The sequence below is a fragment of the Danio aesculapii genome, chromosome 2, assembly GCF_903798145.1.
Source record: "Danio aesculapii chromosome 2, fDanAes4.1, whole genome shotgun sequence".
NCBI classification, from domain to species: Eukaryota; Metazoa; Chordata; class Actinopteri; order Cypriniformes; family Danionidae; genus Danio; species Danio aesculapii.
Genome location: NC_079436.1, coordinates 42,038,638 through 42,063,106, shown reverse-complemented (window position 1 = coordinate 42,063,106; position 24,469 = coordinate 42,038,638). Strand labels below are relative to the sequence as shown.

The 24,469-nt window shown below is 35.5% G+C and overlaps 2 protein-coding genes across 2 annotated transcripts; both read left to right on the top strand.

Moving 5' to 3' along the window:
* The first annotated feature begins 334 nt into the window (after window positions 1-334).
* Window positions 335-13,906, top strand: LOC130246675 (GTP-binding protein 4-like). The gene is made up of 16 exons (XM_056479774.1): window positions 335-432; window positions 960-1,130; window positions 1,238-1,341; window positions 1,710-1,846; window positions 2,910-3,010; window positions 3,097-3,189; window positions 4,463-4,654; window positions 4,740-4,805; window positions 5,486-5,575; window positions 6,324-6,434; window positions 7,082-7,211; window positions 7,292-7,392; window positions 8,966-9,163; window positions 10,980-11,045; window positions 11,160-11,294; window positions 13,468-13,906. Exons 1-16 carry the CDS (start codon window positions 385-387, stop codon window positions 13,618-13,620), a joined length of 1,896 nt encoding a protein of 631 aa, XP_056335749.1. The 5' UTR covers window positions 335-384; the 3' UTR covers window positions 13,621-13,906.
* A 1,037-nt stretch (window positions 13,907-14,943) lies between these two features.
* si:dkey-7l6.3 (zinc finger and SCAN domain-containing protein 12) lies at window positions 14,944-23,706 on the top strand. The gene is given in 5 exon segments (XM_056479763.1): window positions 14,944-15,026; window positions 15,118-15,450; window positions 16,032-16,110; window positions 20,302-20,467; window positions 20,469-23,706. Coding segments are annotated over 4 exon segments (1,221 nt in total). The 5' UTR covers window positions 14,944-15,026; window positions 15,118-15,144; the 3' UTR covers window positions 21,139-23,706.
* Window positions 23,707-24,469: the final 763 nt, after the last annotated feature.

Sequence of the window (24,469 nt, the reverse complement as noted above, 5' to 3'; positions counted from 1 at the left end):
ATAAGTGGATTTTTTTCTGTTAAACGCTAAAGAAGGTCTTTTGAAGAAAGCTGAAAACCTGCAACCATTCACATACACAGTAGGAAAACAAATACTATGGAGTCAGTGGTTAGAGGTCTTCAGCTTTCGTCAAAATATCTTCTCCTGTGTTCAAACTCAAACAGGTTTGTGACAAGCGAACAGTGGGTAAATGATGATTAAAATGTTATTTTTTGGGGGGGAACTATCCTAATTTAAACCATGTAATTTCTGGCTCCTCCATCCGGTAGATGTCGCTGTGAGCGCGTCATCGGTCTTTCACGTGTTTTGCTCTTGGTGACACGCGTCCGCTGCGTGTTTCGGCCCTTCCGCGTGCTCTGTCGAGGCGACGCGTGTGCCGCTATCATGGCGCTCTACAACTTTAAAAAGATTATGGTGGTTCCCACCGCAAAGGTAGGAAACTAACGCCGTTATTTCACTATCTTTTGTGAATGTAAATTATATACAAAGTTAACGGAGTTGCCGTTAAACGCAGACACTGACAGCATTGTTTATTCTTCTGTACACACGTGCGCGCCGCGAGCCATTTAACTAGTCATCTGTTGTATTTTATTTACTCCGTTACAGTCAGCAACATTATCATATTGACGACATGTGTGAAACTGGTTTGTGGGGTTAATTTATTTGGAGTGTTAACAAGATGAGAGGTTCAATTAGTCTTAGGTTGAAGTAACTCTGATCTCCTGATTTGTGTTGTCAGATGTTGTACTGCTAAAGTCTTCAGATGCAAATGTGTGCCAAGTTTATTATGATAATGCAGAGCCTGGACATTTCAGAGAATAATTAAGCTTCTGTTTATGGACCATAATCGATGTTATTTAATTTATTGGCTTGAAGCTTAATCACTAGCAGTGTAACCTTTTAAATAATAATCAATAGCATTAATCAAACTATTTCTTTGCTTGTTTTTCTTTATTCAGGACTTCATAGATGTGACTCTATCGAAAACCCAGCGGAAAACCCCCACTGTAATACACAAACATTACCAGATCCACAGAATAAGACATTTCTATATGCGCAAAGTCAAATTCACCCAGCAGAATTACCACGATCGACTTACACAGATCCTCACCGACTTCCCCAAACTAGATGTAAGTGTTGCACACATTTCACAACAACAACACCTGGGACAAAGGTTACACACGCTGGTCCTTTAACTCATTTAATGCATAAAAGACTTCCTATGTGTCTCTCTCAGGACATTCACCCATTCTACGCTGATCTGATGAACGTGCTGTACGATAAAGATCATTATAAACTGGCCCTGGGTCAGATCAACATTGCTAAGAACCTCATTGATAAGTGAGTCTCGTTTATTGTCACGTATATGCATACCTTTAGCAATTTATTTATTGCTCAAACAGAGTCAAGCCTGAAATTATTCATACCACTGGCAAATTCAGACTACCACTTTTTGTTCAAATGTCTTAGAAATATGTTTTTTTCCACAATGACGCTTCTTGTGCATCATCTTGATTTCTTTTGTGTGAATCTGGTGTCATTTCTGATAAAAAAATAACTTGTTGGTTGAATAAATTTAACTTTAAAACAGAATTTGCCAGATATATGAATAATTTCGTGCTTGTCTGTATCTGAATTCAATATGATAACTGCTAATTTCAGTGACTATGAATTTCTTGTAATCGAACAAACTGTTTCTGATTTTGTAGTGTTGCTAAAGATTATGTTCGTCTGATGAAGTATGGAGACTCGCTGTACCGCTGTAAACAGCTGAAACGGGCTGCGCTGGGTCGCATGTGCACCATCTTAAAGCGACAGAAACAGAGCCTGGAGTATTTAGAGCAAGGTATGAACAGTTAAATGATCACATGCATTTTCCAGCATATGCATTTTATGCATTTAAAAAGCGTTTCTCCGCAAGCCTGTGTTCTTTTTGGCTTAAAAATGCAGCAAAAACTGTTATATTGTAAAATTGTGTTATGTTTAGGCCTGTCATGCTGCTTCTATTTTTGTTGTTGTACGATATATTACACCAAAATATATTGCGATGATTTTAAGACCATTTTATGCCACTGATTATATAATGTCAGAATGACAATATAATATCATCACTATACATCTACAGTCTTCCAAACAACACACAATATTTTATTCTTAAGATTATTTCATTTAATTAGTCATTTTAACAATTTAATAATTGGGCATTTGAATCAATGTGAAAACGCATATCCTAAACAAGCAAATAATTAATAATAAACATGAACATATACTATAGTAATTTATATTAAATACTATAGTGTTTTTTTTTTTACAATGACGCCTCCAAAAGAGATAGAGATGGGAAACTGAAATGGGTAACACTTTATTTTGATGGTCCATTTACGTATTAGTAGACTGTCTGCTTATCTGTTGATAATGCGGCTAAACAGACATTGAACTGACTATAAGAAACTTTGCAAGTACATGTCAACTTGCACTAACCCTCACCTTAACCTAACAGTCTACTTATAATCTAAAGAGAATTAATTGGCATGAAGATGCAGTGTAACTTAAATTCAGCAAACGGACCATCAAAATATGCGATAAGTCGATGAATTGCTTATTGTGACAGGCCTAATTGTGTTTAATGTATTTCTCTCATGGCTACATTTCCAGCATTCATTACTCTGGTCTTCAGTGTCACATGATCCTTTAGAAATCATTTTAATAAGCTAATTTGCTGATTGATAAACTTTTTTATTGTCATTATTAAAATCAGTTGGGTTGCTGAATATTTGTATTTAATTTGAAGCCAAAAATCTTTAAACAGGAACATAAGCATTTATTTATAATCCTTAGTCTTTTTTAGTCTAGACTTTCACATCTGATGCACATTTCCGCATAGTAACTGCATGTATATTTCATCTCAGTTCGTCAGCATCTGTCCCGTTTGCCCACTATTGACCCAAACACCAGAACTCTCCTGCTTTGTGGTTACCCAAACGTCGGCAAGTCCAGCTTTATCAACAAGGTTTGTGTGTGGATGTGTACGGTGGTGAAATGCTAAATGCATTTATTTATTTATTTATATATAAACAATGTTTTATTTGTATACAGGTGACCCGTGCTGATGTTGAGGTCCAGCCGTACGCCTTCACCACCAAATCTTTGTTTGTGGGTCACATGGATTATAAATACTTGCGCTGGCAGGTGAGTGACAGGAAAACACATCTATGTTCACAGAAAACCTATAGCTGTATTGTGTTAATGAACTCACCAATCACTTTATTATTTTCACCTGTTCAGCTTCCTATTAATGCTAATATTTAATCAGCCCATCACATGGTAGCAAATATGTGCAATTTGATGTGGTAAGGATGACCTTCTGAAGTTGAAACTAAGCTTCAGAATGAGGAGGAAAAGGGATTTAAGTGACTTTGAGCATGGCATGGTTGCTGGTGGGCCACATGTTTATCTGAGTGTTTCAGAAACTGCTGATCCACTGACATTTTTACACACAACCATCTCTGGAGTTTGCAGACAATCATTAAAAATGTTGAAATGTTTAGTTGGTGGCAGTTCTGTGAATAAAAAATATTTTTGTTTATGTCAGATGAGAAATGGACCATTTTGAGCTGGTAGTAGGGCTGGGCGATATGACAAAATGCTCATATCACAATATAAGTTATTTCAAATCTTGGTAGTGTTATGTTTATCACAATATAGAATCTTTTCTGAATCAGAATCAGAAAGAGCTTTATTGCCAGGTATGTTCACACATACGTGGAATTTGTTTTCGTGACAGTGCAAATTGGTATGTAAAGTGTGTTGTTAAAAGTGTATATGTGTATAAAAGTGTATAGCAACTAGTGATGTTGGTTCCACAATAATTATCATCAAGAAAATAATTATTTCTGTAAATATAATCAATTTATAATTTATATGTATTGTCTTCATGGGAAAAAAACTAATTATTTTTTGTGCATTTTAAAGTATATACTTTAATCTACTCATTCATATTTGATCATTTTTCTCACTTTATTTACCGCTTAAGGACAAATGTTTGATTAAGAATGAAGAACTCTAAAATAAATATTTGTAAAATATAAAACCCAGCATAAAATATTGCTAAATAAAATCCATATTATGCACTCATCAATTCTTTAACAGTATTACCGTAAACAACACATTGCGACAGCACAATATTAATAAAAGCGTAATATGAAACTGTTTTGTCCATTCGATATACAGTATATCGTCATATTGCACAGCCCTAGCTGATAGAAAGGCAAGAGTAGCTCAAATAAACAGTCATCACAACCGTGGTCTGCTGAAGAGCTTTTCTAAACAACCCGACCCCAACAGGTGCTAGCAAGATGTAAATAATAAAGTGACCAGTGAGTGTTTTTCTGCTTTAAAATAAAAAAATATATATATATATATATATAAATATATAAACTAGTATATGAATTTGTGTTTGTAGGTGGTTGACACCCCTGGTATTCTGGATCATCCTCTTGAGGAAAGGAACACCATAGAAATGCAGGCCATCACGGCTCTGGCTCATCTGCGCGCGGCTGTCCTCTACGTCATGGATGTTTCAGAGCAGTGCGGACACACACTCTCACAACAGCTAGAGCTGTTCAACAACATACGGCCACTGTTTGCCAACAAGGTATGCACACATACAGAATAACTGCAGTAAAACAGCAAATAGTTTTGTTTGGTTTTGTTCATTGCTGATGATTTGTTTGTTGCAGCCTCTGATCGTGATGGCCAATAAGTGTGATGTGAGGAAGATCAGTGAACTCTCTGAGGAGAATCAGGTATCTGAGATTATTCACAGTTTCTTGAGGTGAAATATAAAGTTCAAGTAGTTTATTTTTAGATAATATAGCTCTGGCTTTGTGAGACTTTTAAATGGTTTAAATTGATTTCTTTCTTTTGCATGAAACCTTTCATGAAACTTTTTTGACATTGAAGGTCAGAATGGCACTTTGGTGTTTTTTTTTGTTTTGTTTTTCTCTCTTTATTAAATGATTAATGCATACATTCTTACATGTGGTATTGCTTTATCCTCATAGCAAATATCTGTTTGTTGTTATTTATTCTTTATGAAATATTACTTTTGTGATGAATCGTTACGCTTGTCTCTTTCATGCAATGAAAACCGTATGCTTTAAACTGAACATGTGCGAATGATTTTTGATTATTTGTTTTAATATGTTCAACATTTGTGTTCAAAAGAGGAAAATTGAGTTTTTCAGAAGTTTTATATTTAATTTTTTTGTTGCAAATTTCTCTCTAGCCCTTATAATATAGCTATTTCAGTATCTATCAATATTTTTGTGTTTTTGTTATGTCATTAAAAATATTTAGCCGAGTGTGACTTTACATACATCCACTAAGATGAATGCCAGATTTAATCTCAGACTGTTTACAGCTTGTTGATTAAAATCATGAGTAGCATTTGCTTGACACTAAACTGAACTTGTTGTATATGTAGAAAATCTTTGCCGATCTCACCGCTGAGGGGGTCGACGTGATTGAGACCAGCTCTCTGACAGAAGAGGGAGTGATGCAGGTGAAGACTGAGGTAAGAACCAACCAATCAGCCAACCAATTCTCTATCTCTCACACACACTCAGTGAAATCAGCCAATCAGATTTTCTCTATTAAGGCTGATTTATACTTCTGTGTTGATTGATGGCCGTGGCCCACGGCGCTTGCCTTTCGCGTAGTCGTGTATTAATACTTCTGCGCACTGTTTGCATCTGGAGCTCCTTCACAGGACTCGACACCTGTAAACACTCGCTCCATCAGGCTCGTGGCTATTAGCACCACCCACGCTCATTACTGCTACCAAGTGGACCAATAAACAGAGCTTGCGCTACGCGTCGTTGCGGCATGTAGTTACATTTTGTGAAAGGTGCGCATTAGCGTCGGCGTTAGCCACAGCGAGAGCCATGCGACTACGCAAAGGCTGTGCTGAACCATATGCGAGCGCTTGATGCAGAAGTATAAATCAGCCCTTACTTTATGGTTTCTCTCTCTCTCTCTCTCTCTCTCTCTCTCTCTCTCTCTCTCTCTCTCTCTCTCTCTCTCTCTCTCTCTCTCTCTCTCTCTCTCTCTCTCTCTCTCTCTCTCTCTCTCTCTTTCACTCACTGTAACCTGCCAATCAGCTTGTTTCTCTCACTTATTCTCACTGGAATCAGCCAATCGGCTTCTTTCTCTCACTCATTCTCATTGAATCAACCAATCAGGTTCTCTCACTCTGTTTTTAGACCAGACACTTGGCTGATGTGGATTGGTGATTGAGTTGATTTGTAATTGTTTATTTACAGGCATGCGATCGCCTACTGACTCACCGTGTAGATACAAAAATGAAAAGCAAGAAGGTGCACGATGTGTTGAACAGACTCCACCTGGCGATTCCCACTAAGAGAGATGAGAAGGTATGTGCGCTTAGACCAATGTCTGCTTGGCCAGAAGTCTGCAGATTTTTGACACTTTCTTTAGCCCATCATCAAGTCTATTTATTTATATAAATCTGTGTAAATATTTTGATTTATTCACTTTTTATATTAATTTCATTAACAATACTGAATATGCAAATGTTTGTATGATTTCTGTACAATAAAGTTTGTATATAGTAGTGAAAACACGTTTTGTTTTGATTCAGAAAATCAGATGAGATTGCAGTAATGTATTTATTTTTTTGTAATTTATTGCCTTGCATATTTTTGTTGTTGTGGAATTTGTTTTCCCACGGTATCGAAAATGGTATCGAATATCGATATTTTAAAGTATCATATCAAAGTTGGAAATTCCAGTATCGTGGCAACATTAACATGTATTGTAAAGTATATACTATATGAGAGTCTTTGTTTACCAAACATGCAGTTCTAATTAGATTAGCATAAAAGTTATTATTTGTTTTTTTTCATATGTTAAATGTTTAGTTTCTACACACTCAAATTCATTCCGCCTAAATTCTGCACAGTTAAAGCAATGTGTCTGCAGATTCTAGCCCTGGTCATAAGTTTCTGTATAAATGCTGGTGATGTTGGTTTGTAAAAGATTTTGATTTGGTTTTGTGTAGGCAAGACCTCCATTTATTCCTGAGGGCGCTTTGCTCCGTAAGAAGGCGATGGAAACAGATGCTCCCAAACGCAAACTGGAGAGAGACCTAGAGGTCGAGCTGGGAGACGATTACATACTGGATCTACAGAGTAAGAGAGACACACCCACACATTTGCGCAAATGTTTACGTATTTCAGATGTGTCTAAATGCATTGCCTTGTGTGTTCAGAATACTGGGATTTGATGAATCCAGACGAGAAGCAGGATAAGATTCCTGAGATTTGGGAGGGTCACAATGTTGCTGATTACATTGACCCGGAGATCATGAAGGTATGAGTTAAATGCCAGAACGTCAAGCTTTAATGCATTACATCACATTTCAGCATCATAACTGCTGATATTGAGAGTGACTGTTTGATGACGGTTTCCCTTGCCTCAGTGTTGAACACTTGGTTTAGGGCTGCATAGAATGTACAAATGAAACTGATCTTGCAAAAAAACTTTATGGCTTACTGTATAAAACACATTTTACTGGACTGTCCTGCTTTTAATGACTCCAGAAGACTTTTTTATGAAATGAACTCTCTTTTAGATTTTTTTTTTTAGCAAAGTGACACCAGAAAAGATTTTAGGATTTTTCTCATGTATTAACACTAAATATCTCTTTAATTTATGTATTCATTTGTTTGTTGATTTTTAATTGTATATTATTGAAAGGTTCCTGCTATGAAAACAGCCTTGATTGCTGACATGGCATTAAAAAAAAATACATTACATTATGGCTTACTGTGATTGTCAAATCGCAGTGGCTGGAAATCTAGCATGTGTGTTTAAATGCCAAGATTTACTTGGAAACCAGTGGATCATATTTTTGATTGGAGGCAACTCTTAATAATGAGAGCTTGATTGGTTGGTTAGTTTTTAAAGTTGAAGACGCGTAGATATACATTTTATAGTTGCAATTGATCACAAAATTCCTAATCAAATTCCTACTATTTTAGTGCAATTGGATTATATGCTTTGTAATATATACAAAACATTATACTGTAATCAGTCAGAATCTAAATATGTTATAGTCATATTAAATTGGTCAGAAACGGTGCAAATGTGGTTTGCAAAAATGAAGTAGCAAGTTTGAGTTTATTATACATTTTTCAGCAATAGAAAACCTCCCAGAATGATTTCCTTTAAAGCTATTTTAACTGCTACATTTTACAAATTGTGAAGAAATAAAGTGACGTGCTAAATTAAAGGTGAAATTAAAAAGTTGCAGTTTCTTATGCATGTTTAACTTTTCCAAAAGTGTTCAGCCTAAGAATTTTGCCATTTAAGAAAGTGAAAGTTTTATACATTACATTTGTATATTTTTATTTCTTTAATGCAGATGCATTTCACAACAAAATACATTTTTTACAAGAAAACCCATAAAATTCACCTTCCTATCACTAGTCTCACACAGAATCTGTGCATGCAGAAATATGCAGATTTTTAGCCCATCATTAAGTCTATTCATTTATGTAAACGTGTTTGTAAATGTATGTTTAGTTTTTATATTAATAGTAATATTAACTAATTTTCAATTTATTGTAAAGTAGTATTTTCTGTCTTTTAGTAGAGTTAATGTATAAGAGACTTACTTTGTATAAGAGACTTACTTTGCATCATAAATCTTAAAAAAAATAATAATTTTAAGTTGTTTTATTTCATGTTTTAAGTTTTTAGTTAGTTTTCTCCTAAAATCCAGAGATTTAAAAACATATATATTATTATTAAATTAGTTAAAACTATGCGCACAAATGACCATTAACATCTCCAGATTCTGGCCTGCCTATCACTCGTCTTTTTTCCGGTTTCATCCTTGTTGATTTTGAATGTTGAATTTCTCTGTTTCTCTGTTGTTCAGAGGCTGGAGGATTTGGAGCAGGAGGAGGAGCTGCGTGAGAAGGCTGGAGAGTACGACTCTGAGGAGGAGAGTGAGGATGAAGAGATGCAGGAGATCCGTCATCTGGCCAGTCAGATTCGGGAAAAACGCAAGCTCAAGATAATCGCATCCAAAGAGAAAGACACCAATGGACCAAGACTACCTCGCACCGCCAAGAAGGTCTGTGTTTGTCTATCTATCTTATTTTTGAAGTAGTTACTTGTAGCAATAGTTTCAGAACTCTTGCAACAAAAGAAGACCAAAGCTGCTTTATTTAATACTCATAAAAAATATAAAAATCATAAAAAAATCAGACGATAGCAGTTAAAATAGAAACGATATAAAATATAAAGATTAGGTGGCGAGGAAAAAGATGTCAAGACGAATGTAAACGTAAGATAATTTTTGAAAGTGCTAAAAATGTTTGAATTAGGTGGGTCATTTCAATAGTAAAGGTAAAAATCTGTCTGGATGATATTTTTGGATTTGGTCAATAGTGGTGTGATATGCATTATTAATGTAGTAACTTATTTGAAATAAATAATACTGTAATTTTTATAGTTACATAAGAATAATAAATGTAAAAATATATGAATATTATATTTTGCGTAAGCTTTTCGCTTTGTTAATGTATGATTGAATTAAACTGTTCAGGAAGATGATTGAATTAATGTATGATTGAATTAAACTGTTCAGGAAGAATTTACATTTGAACAACAAAAAAAGCTACTAGTTCAATAAATTGACAAACTGCCTTGTACACAGTTTAATGGCCCATTGCCACTGAGTGGTACGGTAAGGTTCGATACGCTTTTATGGTTGAACCGCTCTGTACCACTTTTTGGGTACCCTTTTCGGGAGGGTACCTAGCACAACAAATAGGTACCAATTGGTGGAGCAAGACGCACGGCTGAACACTACTGGTTTACAGAGATGGGTCACTAGGTCGTAAACAAGCAGCAGAATGAAAACAAAGGAAGCGCCATGTTTTAAATGCACAGCCAAGACATTACACCATAATAATATATACATATAATAATGAGCCATGGTTGACCTGAGCTTAAACAAACCTTGTTGTCATCTTGATGAACAACCAGAAAGCCAAGAAGAGCAGAACTCCCGTGCCCAGTAGTTGTTTACAAGGCCGTCTAAAGTGCTAGCGGTTTCGCTTTCTCGCTTGCTCTCGCAGCGTGTCTGTATTTGAAATAACGAACTTCTTGAGCTGATGATACTAACGTGTGCATGATTATTGAAGAGCTTCTGACATCCGATCCTTTCAGAAATGGACAAACGCGTGAGTAAAGGAGCAAATGATTGTTTCAGCAACCTAAAACATGAACAAACTGCTAAACGATTATCGTCGCCTTTTGGACTATTATGAACTCAGTAGGGGTATCAAAATTAATTGATTTATAGATGCACTGCGATGCAGATGCAAACAATTTGGTATCGGTTCAGTAATGATCATACTTTCCTGTTATTATGTATTAATTTAAGTATTTGGTTGTTAAAATGCATCATAAATGGTTTTGACCCAGAAATGTCATTTTAGCGCTTTGCTGAAGAAATGCTTGTATATTTTAAATCAGACGAGTAATTCTTCCAATTAGTTTGATTATTGTCTTTCCTAAATTTGCTGTTCATTAGAGGTGTGAAGTATTTATACGAACTGCTTTCTCTTGATTTTCAGTCCGTGAGATTGATTACAAATGCGATATCAAATTTATAGTTTACCAAAACAGTTGAGCACATTAAAACAGGAAATTGCTGCCACATGCTGGCACTTTTAGCATCATGTTAATATTGGCCTCAATCAGTCAAGATACCAGCATTAAAAAAATTAATAAATAAAACATGCTCAGAAAAGTATCCTAAAAATAACATTAATGCTACATAAAAATCAGTAATATGGTCACACTACTACTTTGTCAAAATCGCACACCCTATTTGAGCATCCTGTAAGATGATTGATAAGTTTTGTGGTTTGTGTCTGCAGGTGGAGAGAGCGACTCTGGAGAGGGAGATGTCTGATCTGGGTTTGGACATGAACAATAAAGATGATGTAAGAACCAATCTTTTGTCACTGTATAACTGTTGTTAACATGCTTTAAGTTCAGTTTGTGTATCAAGATCACTTTCTGTATGCAATGAACATGTTTTTACTTTGTCCATCCAGAGCCACTATGCTCGAAGGTCTCGCTCTCTGGTCCGAAAGAGGAAGAGGGAAGTTTCCGCTCCGCCAACATCACGCACTCGCAGCCAGAGCGCATCCAGGCCACCCAGAGACCAATCAGGAGTCAGAGACGCCAAGGTAGGGCCTTCATCAGCCAATCAGATTGGCTGCATTCATGTACAGGACACACAAATGAGGCTATGAGAGTTTAGTCAGATAGCAGGTTATTCACCTTTGTGCACTTTGTTTGGGAAACTTCTATTCAGAATACCTGAAACGACTTAATTCAGATTATTAGGTTGCACTTACAAATAATTGACATCTTGGTGAAAAAAAGAGAGAGTTTGTCCTTTATTTTTATTCATCAAATTTTTTTTTAACCTTTTTCGTATCTTAATTTGACTTAAGTATCATTAGAATACTGGTGGGTCACTGTTTGTTTTTTTTTGTTTTTAATCAGATTTTCTTTGTTTTCCCTTTGGTATTGATTAGAGAAAAAGCTTCAAAACTGTGAATCATTTTGCAAAGCAACTGCTTCAATTGTTTCAAATCGTCCAAATCTCCACAGGCTAGTGACCCCTGCTGGTCTAAAGCATGTAAATGCAGCAAATACACAGGCAAACATGGATTCTATTTGGCTTTTGCAAACACAGCAAGTGTAAAATTGAAAATATAACCTATGAAATACACTTCGTTTATCATCTTTTATCATTAAATTTGAAGTGTCTGAATAATTTCCATTCTTTTATACATTTCGAAGGCTTATTTGTATGGAGCCAGATCATTCTCAAAAACAATACATTTACAAAATATAATTCATACAACACAATTCACATTTAACACATCCAATTTATAAGTTCAAAACACGATTCAGAAATACACAAATCCAATTTGTAAACTCAAACAAGATTTAAAAATACACAAATCCAATTTGTAAGTTCAAAACACAAATCATAATACACATAAATCCAATTCAGAAATACACAAATTCAATTCGTAAAATCAAAACATTATTCAGAAATACACATACATAATTTCAAAACACGATTCAGAAATACACAAATCCAATTTGTAAGTTCAAAAAACGATACAAAAGCACACAAATCCAATTCATAAAAAATTTAAAACCCGATTCAAAAATACACAAATCCAATTTGTAAAATCAAAACATGATTCAGAGTACACATAATTCGTAAATTCAAAACAGTAAAAAATACACAAATTCAAGTCGTAAATTCAAAACACGATTCATAATATACATAAATCCAATTCATAAATTCAAAACACGATTAAAAAATACACATCCAATTCGTAAGTTCCAAACACAATTCAAAAGCACACATCCAATTTGTCAATTCAAAACACAATTCATAATAAACATAAATTCAATTCATAAATTATAAACACGATTCAAAAATACACAAATCCAATTCGTAAATTCCAAACATGATTCATAAATACACAATTCGTAAAATCAAAACACGTTTCAGAAATACACAATTCGTAAATTCAAAATACAATTCAAAAATACACATCTAATTCATAAATTCAAAACACGATTCATAATATACATCCAGTTCATAAATTCAAAACACGATTTATAAATAAATCCAATTCGTAAATTCAAAACCCGATTCATAAATACACAATTTGTAAAATCAAAACAATTCAGAAATACACAAATCCAATTCATTTGGCGAAAATATTTATGATTTTTGACACTGATCTGGCTCCATATATTTGTTCCATTGTGAGATCTGTTAAACAGGACAACAAGAGATCATTAACTACAAATTTTCCTTCTCGTTTTTACAAATGTCTCCTTAAAATAAACCTGTAAAACTGAGGTCAGGTTAAAACGATGAGACCAGTTCAGTGATTCGCCAATAGGGGCCATTCAGAATGAACCAGCATGATTCATGTGAATATTGTAGTTACTCAGATCGCCCCCTATTGGTGAACTATTTAATTTTTAAAACAGTAATGACATCATAATTCCCTGTTTACTGAAATTGTGATCTTAACAATTTGATATGCACATTTAAACGACGACAAAAGATTTGTAAATTTAACGCTTCATGGAGAAAAGTAGCGTACAGTGACATTCAACATCTTTAATATAGCTACAGATAATATTTTGGGATATTCATAGTCTGCTGATAGTAAATAATTTTTTTTTAGTTGCATATTAATACTGGGTGAATGAACCGTGAGAATGACACCTCCATTATACCAGTAAAAAAACATAACTTACTCTTATAATTCACAAAAGATCTTTCATATATTCACTGGTCGGTCTTATTTCTCGCAGATGCTGAAGAAGGTGAAGACTATGATGAAGAGCTCACAGAAGGGGATGAACCGAGAGGGCAGGAAGGGTGAATCTGATCGTCACGTGTTCGATGTCAAACCCAAACATCTGCTTGCTGGAAAAAGGAAATCTGGCTCCACCAGCCGCAGATAAATGAAGCCTTATTCAATCTGATGTACTCATATCTGTCCTTCTGCCATGATTAATAAATGTTATATTCTCTACCTTTAATAGTTTTCTCTAATGCTGGTGATCGTTCATCTGTAAACATGAAAGAATGTTAGTTATTGAAACATGTAATGCATCATTCAGTGACTGAAATCATCCAGAGCTGTACAGGATCATGATATTTTCAACTGTTCATTATTTACAGAACAAAAAATCTGAAGTAACTGTTTGCAGTGGGAGTCAAATAAACCACCTCAAGTGTGAAACTTTAGATTCATGTGTGATACTCTTCTGTACTTTATGCTAGTTTTTTAAAGGTGTAGTTTGTGTAAGAATGAAAATTGTCATTTACTCACCCTTGCCTTGTTCCTAACCATTTTTCTCTGTTGAACCCGAGATCTAATAAAGACTGTTAACCGATGACCAATTGACTTCCACAGTAGGAAAAACAAATACTATGGAAGTCGATGGCTACTGGTTTCATTTTTAAAACTGGTTTGGAGCAAGTCAAGGGTGAGTAAATGACACTATTTTCATTTTTATGTGAACTATCCCTTTAATATTTGTCTGGCATGGGAATGCAGATTTTTAAGCATTCAAACATTTCCAAAATCTCACTAGAAGTGCAGAACTACTTCATATAATGGATATAAATAGACTTAAACGTCTTAGTTATTTTGTGATCATGAATTTGACAGCTCGAGAGTTACCAACAACACATTTTCCAGGAGTAAAAATGTTGTTCAATGTAAAATTGACCAGTTCTAGTTGCTTGTAAATAATGTAACCATAGATTAGTTATATACAGGGCCAGACAGAATCTGCGGACATTTTTTGCTATTTCTGTGGAGAATTTCGTAAAAATCTGGATTTATGCGAAATCATTTTAGGAGTATCATGACTGAAAACTTAATATTTGAAATAAAATAATACATTTGTTACATTTATTTAACAATTTTACAATGCAAATTCAATTATATCCATTTATTTGATAAACAAAGTAAGTCTCTCATATAATATATACACAAAGTCAGAAAATATTAAATTTACAAACTGTACTATCAATAAATAATATGAGCATTTTAATAATGCTATTATTATATCACAATGCTATTAGTGAAATTTGAAAACAATAAATATACATTTACACAAGTAAATACATAGACTCAGATGGACTAAAAGATTCCCATGTGGGTCTAGATTCCACGTGGGCCTAAGTTAGTTCTATATTTTTTTAATGTTATTTTGGGGGGTTTGTTTTGAACACCGTCCACATGACTTTTATTTTGACGAAACATCTGAGCGAAGCCCACCGGAAACGACATCAGCCTCCACTAACAACAGTCTCCAAACGTTTACAAGGTTTTGGACCAAAAATCAAAACAACGCAGGTCAGCCTCGTTTTTTTACTTCACAGAAATCATCTGTCACCGTATTTTAAGTGTGAACACTAACGAGCACGCTTGACCGCGGTACCTACAGGCGGCCAAACGCAGAGGACCGTGAAGGATGGCGAATTACCGGGCGTTTCACACCCAACTCGCGACCATCATGGAGACGCTGACTCGCGCTGCCGTGGCGGAAATCTGCGAGCTTGTGGACGACGGATACGCGGTTTTACACATCGAGATCTCGCGCCACCAGAAGGAGAACGAGGAGCTTCGGCGAAAACTGCAGCTCATTGAGTCGATTGTCGCGGCGCGGGGGTACAGCGAGGAAAGCTCGGTAACGCGGGACAGCAGTGCCCGAGAAAAGCTGCTGGACCGGAAAACACCCGGAGGAGGAGAGTCAAGCAGCCGGGCCACAGCACTGGAGGTCAGAAGACCATTTGTTTATATATTGAGTCATTGAAAATAGAGACCACTTGACACTCATATACCAGTCTCTCTTTAGGTTAACTGCTTTAGTTTTTAAAGCTCTGACACATTCCTAAATTTTCATTTAAATATATTCATTTAGATTTAATTAGGACAATAAAACTTGGTTAAAATTGTTGCGTTTCAAAAACTTGGTTATTCCAAACAAACAATGATGTCTTAACTCTACTAAAGTTGAAACATTAGTAACGTTACTGCTGTGTAAAAATTATAGTACTTATGAAACCATCACACATTTTTGTTTGGGTTTTTTTTTTTAATACTAAAGGCTCTAAATGGTGAAAATAGTTTTACTCAAACTACTGATGTTCCTTACAAATAAAAAAAGTTAATTAGAGCTTACAACAAAGAGGACAATATTTTCTTGTTTGTTCATTTTTTTAGGTAACAGCAAATGAAAATATTAGTTTTTTCTGATCATTTACCATTCTCTGAATTTGAAGTAATTAATTAATATTGTTATTAAAATGTCATTTATGTATATATTTGACAGTTTTCTTGTTTCTGATGGGATTGCAGGTGCGCGAGTTTCGTGAGGAAGGAGACTTGATCCAAATGCAAATCAAAGAGGAAGGCTTCGAGCATCCGCCACTGGAAGGTGAGTCACATGGAGTAAAACTATTGTATTGTCCTTTATTAGACATCAGCAAAGCTAAACAAATGCTATAGTTCACACAAGGAACATATCAAATCAATCATACAAAGTATTTCTCTAAAAATGTACATATGTTGGATGGTTAAATATACATGTTTGCATTATAATGTTCTGTTATCTATAATTAGATTTGCATTTGGTGGTTGGTGGCAAAAAAATTGTATGTAATGGTTATTATAAACTGCCCTAAATTAGCATTTTACTTTACATTTTTTTCCAAATGATCCAGTATATTAATGCACCAAAATGTTCTATGAATAATCTTGAACTAATAAATAAATAATTAATAAAACTGTGTTAAGAGCTGTAGCTAATGTAATAGCTGAAGAACCTTTTACCTCAACACTTCTGACACTTAACAGTTTAGATTTTTTATGCCGTCCACTAGGGCTGCACGATTCTGCTAAAAATGTCAACCACGATTTATTTATTTTATTTTATTTTTTGCTTAAAATCAAGATCACGATTCTTACTCATGTTTCTGTAAATGTAAAAAAAAAAAAAAGGTTAATATGATTAGCCTATTGTTAAGTCTCAAACATATGGTAAAACAACACTAATAATATTAGGCCTATGTGAGGGTCTACTGCTGCTTAAAATGCTAAGTTTTGTATAGTCATTATGGTGGACTTGAACAGTCTTTCAATATGTCCTGTTTGTTAATTCACAGTAAAACGATGACATCAGAATACAACTATTCATAATTCTGAAGTTGATTTATTATTAGTATTATGTTTGTTTAAGACATGTGCTTGTCATCTGCCATTACCAACATTATTAGACCATTTGTTTTCACTGGTAAAATTAGAATTTTGTCATTATCAGATTCCTCCTTGCATTATATTCAACATTATATATAGGCTAGGTTTGTTATACTGACACAGTAAACATTTGTTTTCGTCCACAACACGTTGTGTTCGCTATGAAAGAAAAAATATATCAAATGCTTGTCGTAATCATAACTCTAAAATGCGATATGATCATTGATGTGCGCACAGGTTTCACTTTTACTTCCGAGTGCGGCTCATGGCTGCTGTGAGAAAAAACACACACATGCAAATCAAACCTCCCGCACGGCCCTCAAACGATCGCTCTCTGCAGTAACCTGAACGTTATTTACAACTTCATTACCTGTTATCCACAGCCTATGCAGGTTGTGTTCACTGAAATAGGTGTCATTGGGCATGCACGCGTACATTCTCGGTAGGAAACAAACAGCTGGCGGTCAGCTCACGTGTGATTTCGCGACCGTGAATACATCCTTACATGAAGACAGAAATGACATTTTTGGGTGAATTATACCTTATAAATACAGTATATGACACTTTTAATGCCATTTGAAGGCGTCAATGTTCCTGTGAAAACTTGTGCGACCGCCTTTAAGCTTCTCTCCTAACCTTGAAAATATAATGGGCTGAATCGTAGAAAAGCTGAATTAAGATTGTGTGTAGGGTCGAATTGAGATCGTGATCTTTATTCGATTAATCGTGCAGCCCTACTGTCCACTTTATGTATTAAATAAGTGCCAGTGTTGTAGTTCATCCATTATTAAGTCATTTCCAGGTTTGTTCAGTGTCAACGTTTAGTTCATCAATTATGAAACGACTTCAGTTTCAGCAACAAAGCAGCTCTCCAGAGAACAAAAATGTCATTATTCAGCTAATCAGTTTTTCATCTGATGACACAATGTCAAACGATGATGATGAAAATGCAATAATATTTACTAAATATGTCACTCTGGACCACAAAACCGGTCATTTTTATTTTGATTGAGATTTCTACATAATCTGTAAGCTCTGTTATGATAGTACTCTATTAGCTGAGATACAACCTTCTAAAATCTGCGTTCTGAAAGGAAAAAAAAATCTAAATACTGAGAAAATGGACTTTACAGTTGTGATTCTGTATATTTACTGTAGAAAATGTACTTAATATCTTCCCAAAACCTGACCTTTACCTAAAATTCTAATAATTTTTGGCAAAAAAACTAGTGCTGCACAATAAATCACTTCAGCATCGATATCGTAATGTGATCTTTCTCAATAGTCACATCACAGGATATGCGATGTTGAGTCTCAATTATAACTCCTCATTTGCATGGGTTTTTGAGATCTGTACATGTTTGAGGATTTTGAAAGCATTCAGGCCTTAGAAATTGTACCATTTGTAACTAATAACTGTTCATTTTATTGAATTATTAATAAAACAAAGACGGTAATATTTTAAATTTGATTATTTAACTACTGTATACCTGAATTCTGTTAGACTCCTCGGAAAACTGTGTTTATCTATGCTAGACTGTTTATTATATTTTATGCAGATGCACTTCCTTACAGAAACATATTAATTATTTCTCTCCAAGTAAAGATATTATAGTCATCTGATCAAATTGTACTCATATTGCAATATACATCGCCAAAAAAAAAAAAAAAACAACAACAACGAAATATTGAAATGTCAGATTTTTCCAATATCATGCAACCCTAATTTTGACCCATACTATGTATTTTTGGCTAGTGCTAAAAAACACATAAGTGCAACATAAGAGATTTTTGTGGTCCAGGGTCACATAAAGCACAAACTGACCAAACCAAGGGTAGTGACAAGTAAGAATATTACACACTTTAAATGTATGTATTATGTAAATGTATTAAAAGTTAAATGTAATGTATATTTATATCAAAATTAATACTGTAGTCATTTGTTTTTTGGCACTATATAATTAGCTTTTGAATATATATTGAGATGATGAGAAAAAATGTATATCATTAAAGAAAATACAGTACAACAAATAACCCAGGAAGTCTGTGTTAATGGCATTATACAAGTTGCTTTTTAAGTGTTTTAGAAGATATCTATAAGCTAGTGTGCTACAAAACAGTGACAAAATTCACATTTAGAAGATATAAAACTGATATAAACATGTAAAGCTTGTAGTTTGACACTTAAATAGATCAATGTTTGTTTGTTTTTTCACGTCACCTCTTTCTCATCCAATCACCTCACCAAAAGCGATTGTTAAAAAAGAACCAAAAGTTTTTAGTTGAAGACAAATGCATTTACAACCTTAAATGTAGTAGTAAAAATAGAAGAAATGTGTTTTAGTCAAAGAAAAGAATCACTCCAAAGGGAAATTTCTTTGGAATTCTCTAATAGATCAAATTAATTGGAAAAACAGCTTGGTTCTTACCTTACAAATTTTGTGTTCCAACAAAGATAAAGAATTACATTTAAAAGTGTTAAACAGTATATACTCTAGATTCAATCTATAAATACAAACTAGATTGTATTTAAATTTGGTAATTCTAATAGTGTCTTCTGTAACTCCAGTATCGAATCGATTGATCATCTTTGTCAAATGGCCACAGTAAAGTGTTTTGGTCTGATTTATCAGGGGGGGGTTTACATCAAAATGTACGTTTTTTTTTTTTTGTTTTTTTTCTTGTGATATAATTTGTTACTTTTCTCATTACAAATATAACATAGAATTTATAGCCAATTTATTTATTTTATTGGGTAAATATTATATTCACAAATGTAAATTTTCTTCATTATTGCCTAATTTTGCAGAATTTTCTTTGTGACTTAAATTGTTTAATTACTACATTACAAAATGTTTACAGCAAAAATATTGTAAAAACTGTCAAGTTTTATAAGGACTTTTTATTATCTTATTTTAGTATTATTTTATTTATGATTTTCCTTATTTATTACTGTACTTTGTCAGCCATTGTTATGGTTAATATGATTGTATTGTTAACACACACAAAAAAATATCTCACCAGTCAAATGCTTTCTAGTTTTTTCATGCTATCTGACATGCCCCGCTCCTTCAGGACACTTTTCATTTGTTGCACTTGAGCTCAACCACTCACAGGCAGAGCTGTGATAAAAATGAAATGCTATTGGCTGTTTTTTAAAGGGGAGGAGCCACTCTGTGCCACCCTCTCTTCAGTTTCTCAGTTGAGATTTCGTCAAACTGAATAAAAACTTGCACGTTTTAAAGCACTTCACAGGACCTTCTATACACGGCATCAAATTTCAGATGTTGAAAACATGATAACTTTGGAAAATACATTATTTTTTTTAACCAGCAAACCTGAGGTGATCGTGTGTGTGTGTGTTTCTCCACAGATGAGGACGAGGATGAAGACGAAGGTGAAAGCGTCTCCGCAGCGACTCACGACTCTCCTAAGGCGGATGTAGTTGAGTTGTCAGGGACAGGACTCGCACACGCTCTCGCACTCTCCGGACCAAGACACGCACTCTCACACACTCACGTTTGCAGACACTCACTCTGGCGCTGACGAGTCTCAGCACTCCAGCATTGATCTGACTGTTTCTGATAATGCGTCCTTCTCCCTCGCTCAGACTGCTGCATCAGACGCTCGCGCCGCTCACCTCCACCGAGTGTTTCAGGAGGACCTGTGCATGAAGACGGACCTGGATCCGGTTTCTGATTGGGCCACACACTCAGTCCGTAACACTCTGGCACATTTGCAGAACTCTCCACAGGGGGTTGGAGGCTCAGACTCCATTGTGTCCCATAATTCTCCGTTGTTTGCTGCGCAGAGGCTGGTTGCGCTTGGGAACGTCTCTGGGCTGGGGCTCTACGGGCGACTAGGCGCTTTACGCGGATGCGGGACCAGCAAGCGGCATTTCATCTGCTCAATCTGCGGGAAGAGTTTCACCACGTCTCAGAGTTTGGACACACACATGCGCATACACACAGGTGAGCGGCCCTACCGATGCGAGCAGTGCGGGAAACGCTTCACACAGTCCGGACACCTCACGGCGCACCAGACCGTCCACACCGGGGAACGACCGTACGAATGTAGTCGCTGCGGGAAACGCTTCGCCGGGAAACAGTACCTGCGCATTCACACTAAAAAACACCATCCCGACCTGCACGCGCTCGCTCAACTACAGTCTCAAACACAGCAGGACACACTACCCTCAGGGAGTTTGTAGATATTTATAGATTCTAGAAATGTCCTGAGAAGAGTTTCAAATAAAGACCTTCATATTCCAGAGTGTCATTTTGTAGCAGGACTTTTCCCAGGTCTTTATTTTGATAAAATCAAGCAGTGAGATGCAATGAAACACACTGAAGACAGCAAGCGTGCAATAGGAAGATGATGTGAGCACATGAAGACACTGATTGGTTAAACCTGAAATGTGATCCTGGACCACAGAAGCAGACTCGTGTTGCATTTAGGCATGGACCAGTATAAGGGCGTACTCGCACTATGTACAGTTGCCCTGAACCCGTCCAAAGCACGCCTGTCCCCCTCCCGTCTCCCCCGACGGCCCGCACTCACATTACATTTATGCCTGGGCGCGCTTGCGTCATCGATGATGCGCTGTTCAGTAAGCGCTCTCGCTCAGCACAGTGGAGATTTCTTCAGTTATATCCTTTAAGTTGTTTGAAATGCAGTGACACGCAGTCAAATATCTTGCCGAATAGATTAGCCACTTTTGATGCTCATAAAGTCCTCCTGCTGCAGGAATTATGAGGTTTGCTGAAGGTGCAGCTGTCGTGCAGTGAGAAGTTTGAGTCTTTAATAATCTACGACAGTTTCTGTTCATTAAACAGTAAGAATGATAAATAAATCTATATGAAACAGTCCCCTAAAAGTCAATTCTCATCGTCGGCGCGTTTTACACTCACACTACATGCGTACCGCGCCAAAGCCCAAGTGAACCGTGCTCTGGCACACCTCATCCAAATGGGCCAGGGACGGCCAAGTGAACCGTGCATGAGCCCAATTCAGAGCACTCACACTTCTCAAACGAAACGGGCCTGGGCACAGTTCGGATAGCATAGTGTGAGTACGCCCTAAAATTGTGATGGTATCATAACCTTGTATAAAGTATCACGGCTTTATGGTATCACGCTATTGTGATTACTGCTCTAAAATTAGTTTTTTAAAACAACTTTTTTTCCCACACAATATATTTTATTTTAAGAAACTAAACTAAAAATGTTTTGGTGCAGTAAACACGTCAGGCTGAATTATTCAAATAAATCCTCTTCATTGGTTTCAAAAACAAAAAAAGTTTTCTTGACACCTTGACAAAGCCGCTGCACTGTTGTTCAGCTCTAGCGCAGGCCTGGATGTTGGTGCATAAGCGATTAGTTTTTTTCAGATGTTTTCTGAATCATGGGCTGACCAGTAGATTTTGATGTGAAGGATCCTTTTCTGCTGGAGATATTGTTGCCCTTAAGACTAAAGCTGCACCAATAATATCCAGCTGCAGACCCACACACGTTTCAGCACAAATATGGCGATTGAGACGGGCGAATAGGTTTTGTTGCCGATCGGCATTCAATATAATAGACCGTCAGATAAATAATAACTGATAGAAAACTGCTCAGAGTCAATAGCAGATTTGCTGAAACATTGTTAAACGATCTAAACTGGACCGATTTCATTTATATTATGGATTAATTAGAATAAAGTAAATAATAGCAAGTTATTATGTATAAGCTGTAATACATCTTCATATGTAATACAAATCATTATCATTTAAAAAATGTATAACACAGTATTTATATTTAACTCCAGCGATTGAATACTATTTATTTGCTTAAATAATAGTCATAAGTGTTTTAACTAATTATTTTAATATACATAATACGAGTACCAAAGGTGCAGAGATGTTAAAATGAGCATTACGGTAAAATAATGAAACAATGACTGAAATGGGAAACCCTAAACTGTTGAGAAGGGTCTGGCTGCAGACACGATGCAATCTCAAACAGGTGCAATCTCAGCTGGACATGCGCATTTAGTGATGCAATCTCAGCCGGACATGCGCAATCTGTTGAAACTGTTCAGTCACGGATGGTCTCGATCGCCATCTTTGTGAAATGCAGTAGGTGGCGATACTGCTCCTGAGTTAGTCGTTGTTAAACAAGAAAAAAAATAGAGGACTGATCTGTCATTAACCTTATATAGTTCCCCCCTGCCTAGATCATGTCCTGGACTGTGTGTGGGTCTGCGGAGTTGCACTAGTGTATATTTTTGGCATAAGCGAGAATTGTTGCTTTTTCTTTTATACCATTAAAAATGATCCATGAAGGTATTTCGTAAAGTTCCTACTGTAAATGTCAGCTAAATTTGATTTGATTATTAATGTGCATTGCTCAGCAGTTCATTAATACATCTTTAACGAATTTAATCTTCATTTATTGTATTTAGATTTTTCCCTCCTCGGATTCTTGATTTCTAGATATCGTCCTGTCCTCATAAGTCACACATCAACAGAAAGTTATTTACAACATCTCAGTTTCCAAATATTGACACGGGTGTTTTTGTGGTCCAGGATTACAAACGGAGTAGCAGATGAAGGCTACATGAAATGTACAGGCTATGTTGTTTTGAGAGTTTGCTATAATCTAAATTAGATATAGATTATACATATATATTTGCAACTAGTCACAGCAGAAGCACTAACTGGATTTGTCTGTGTTGTATTTAATAGAAATAAACAGTTATTTGAGGAATTTTGTGGCTTAAAGTTGTTGTTTTTTTGAAGCTCTGAGATGTTTGAGGGTGGGTACGGATGATGAAATTCTGTGTTATACGATGGTAGATCTGCTGGTTCCTATCATATTGCAATTATATATTATTTACTAATAAAAGTTAATTCTGTAAATGTTTTATTACAAAATTCTGTTTAATTAAAGGGGCAATACAAAGTAAGCAGGGTCGGGCAAAAATACAGACATTTATTTTAAAATAAAACACCAAATACCTCAATTGTAGGTGTATCAAAATATGGCAGCCAAAACATGTATCAGCATAAAATACAGTATTTTTGTATTTTAAAAATACTTTTACAAGGAAACATGAAGCTTCTTCGCAAACCTTCCATCAAGAGGTCTGTCAGCTTAAAGCCTTCATCATTACACTGACTTAATGAAGTAAACAATGACTGATAGCAACAGCTTTTCTCTGAGCAAGTTTTAGCACATTTTCTGGCACCTTGTTCTCCTGTACTGAGTAGATTTATATACATTTGTTTTATAGATTCAAATTGTGTTTGTTTTTGATTCATCATTATAATGTTTGTACAAATTTCATACAGAAGTTTAATGCAGATAGTGAGTCGGAACATAGTACTGTCTCTGTTGATTATGTTTCCACCCATTGTGTGACCAGTAAAATTGACAACTGTTGCACAATGATTATTTAACCTCTTAACAGTTTTATATTTTAATAGGGAGATATATTACATGCTCATTTTATTTTTAGTCCACAGAATGTTTCATGAATCCAGTTGGGTTTTTTTTGCA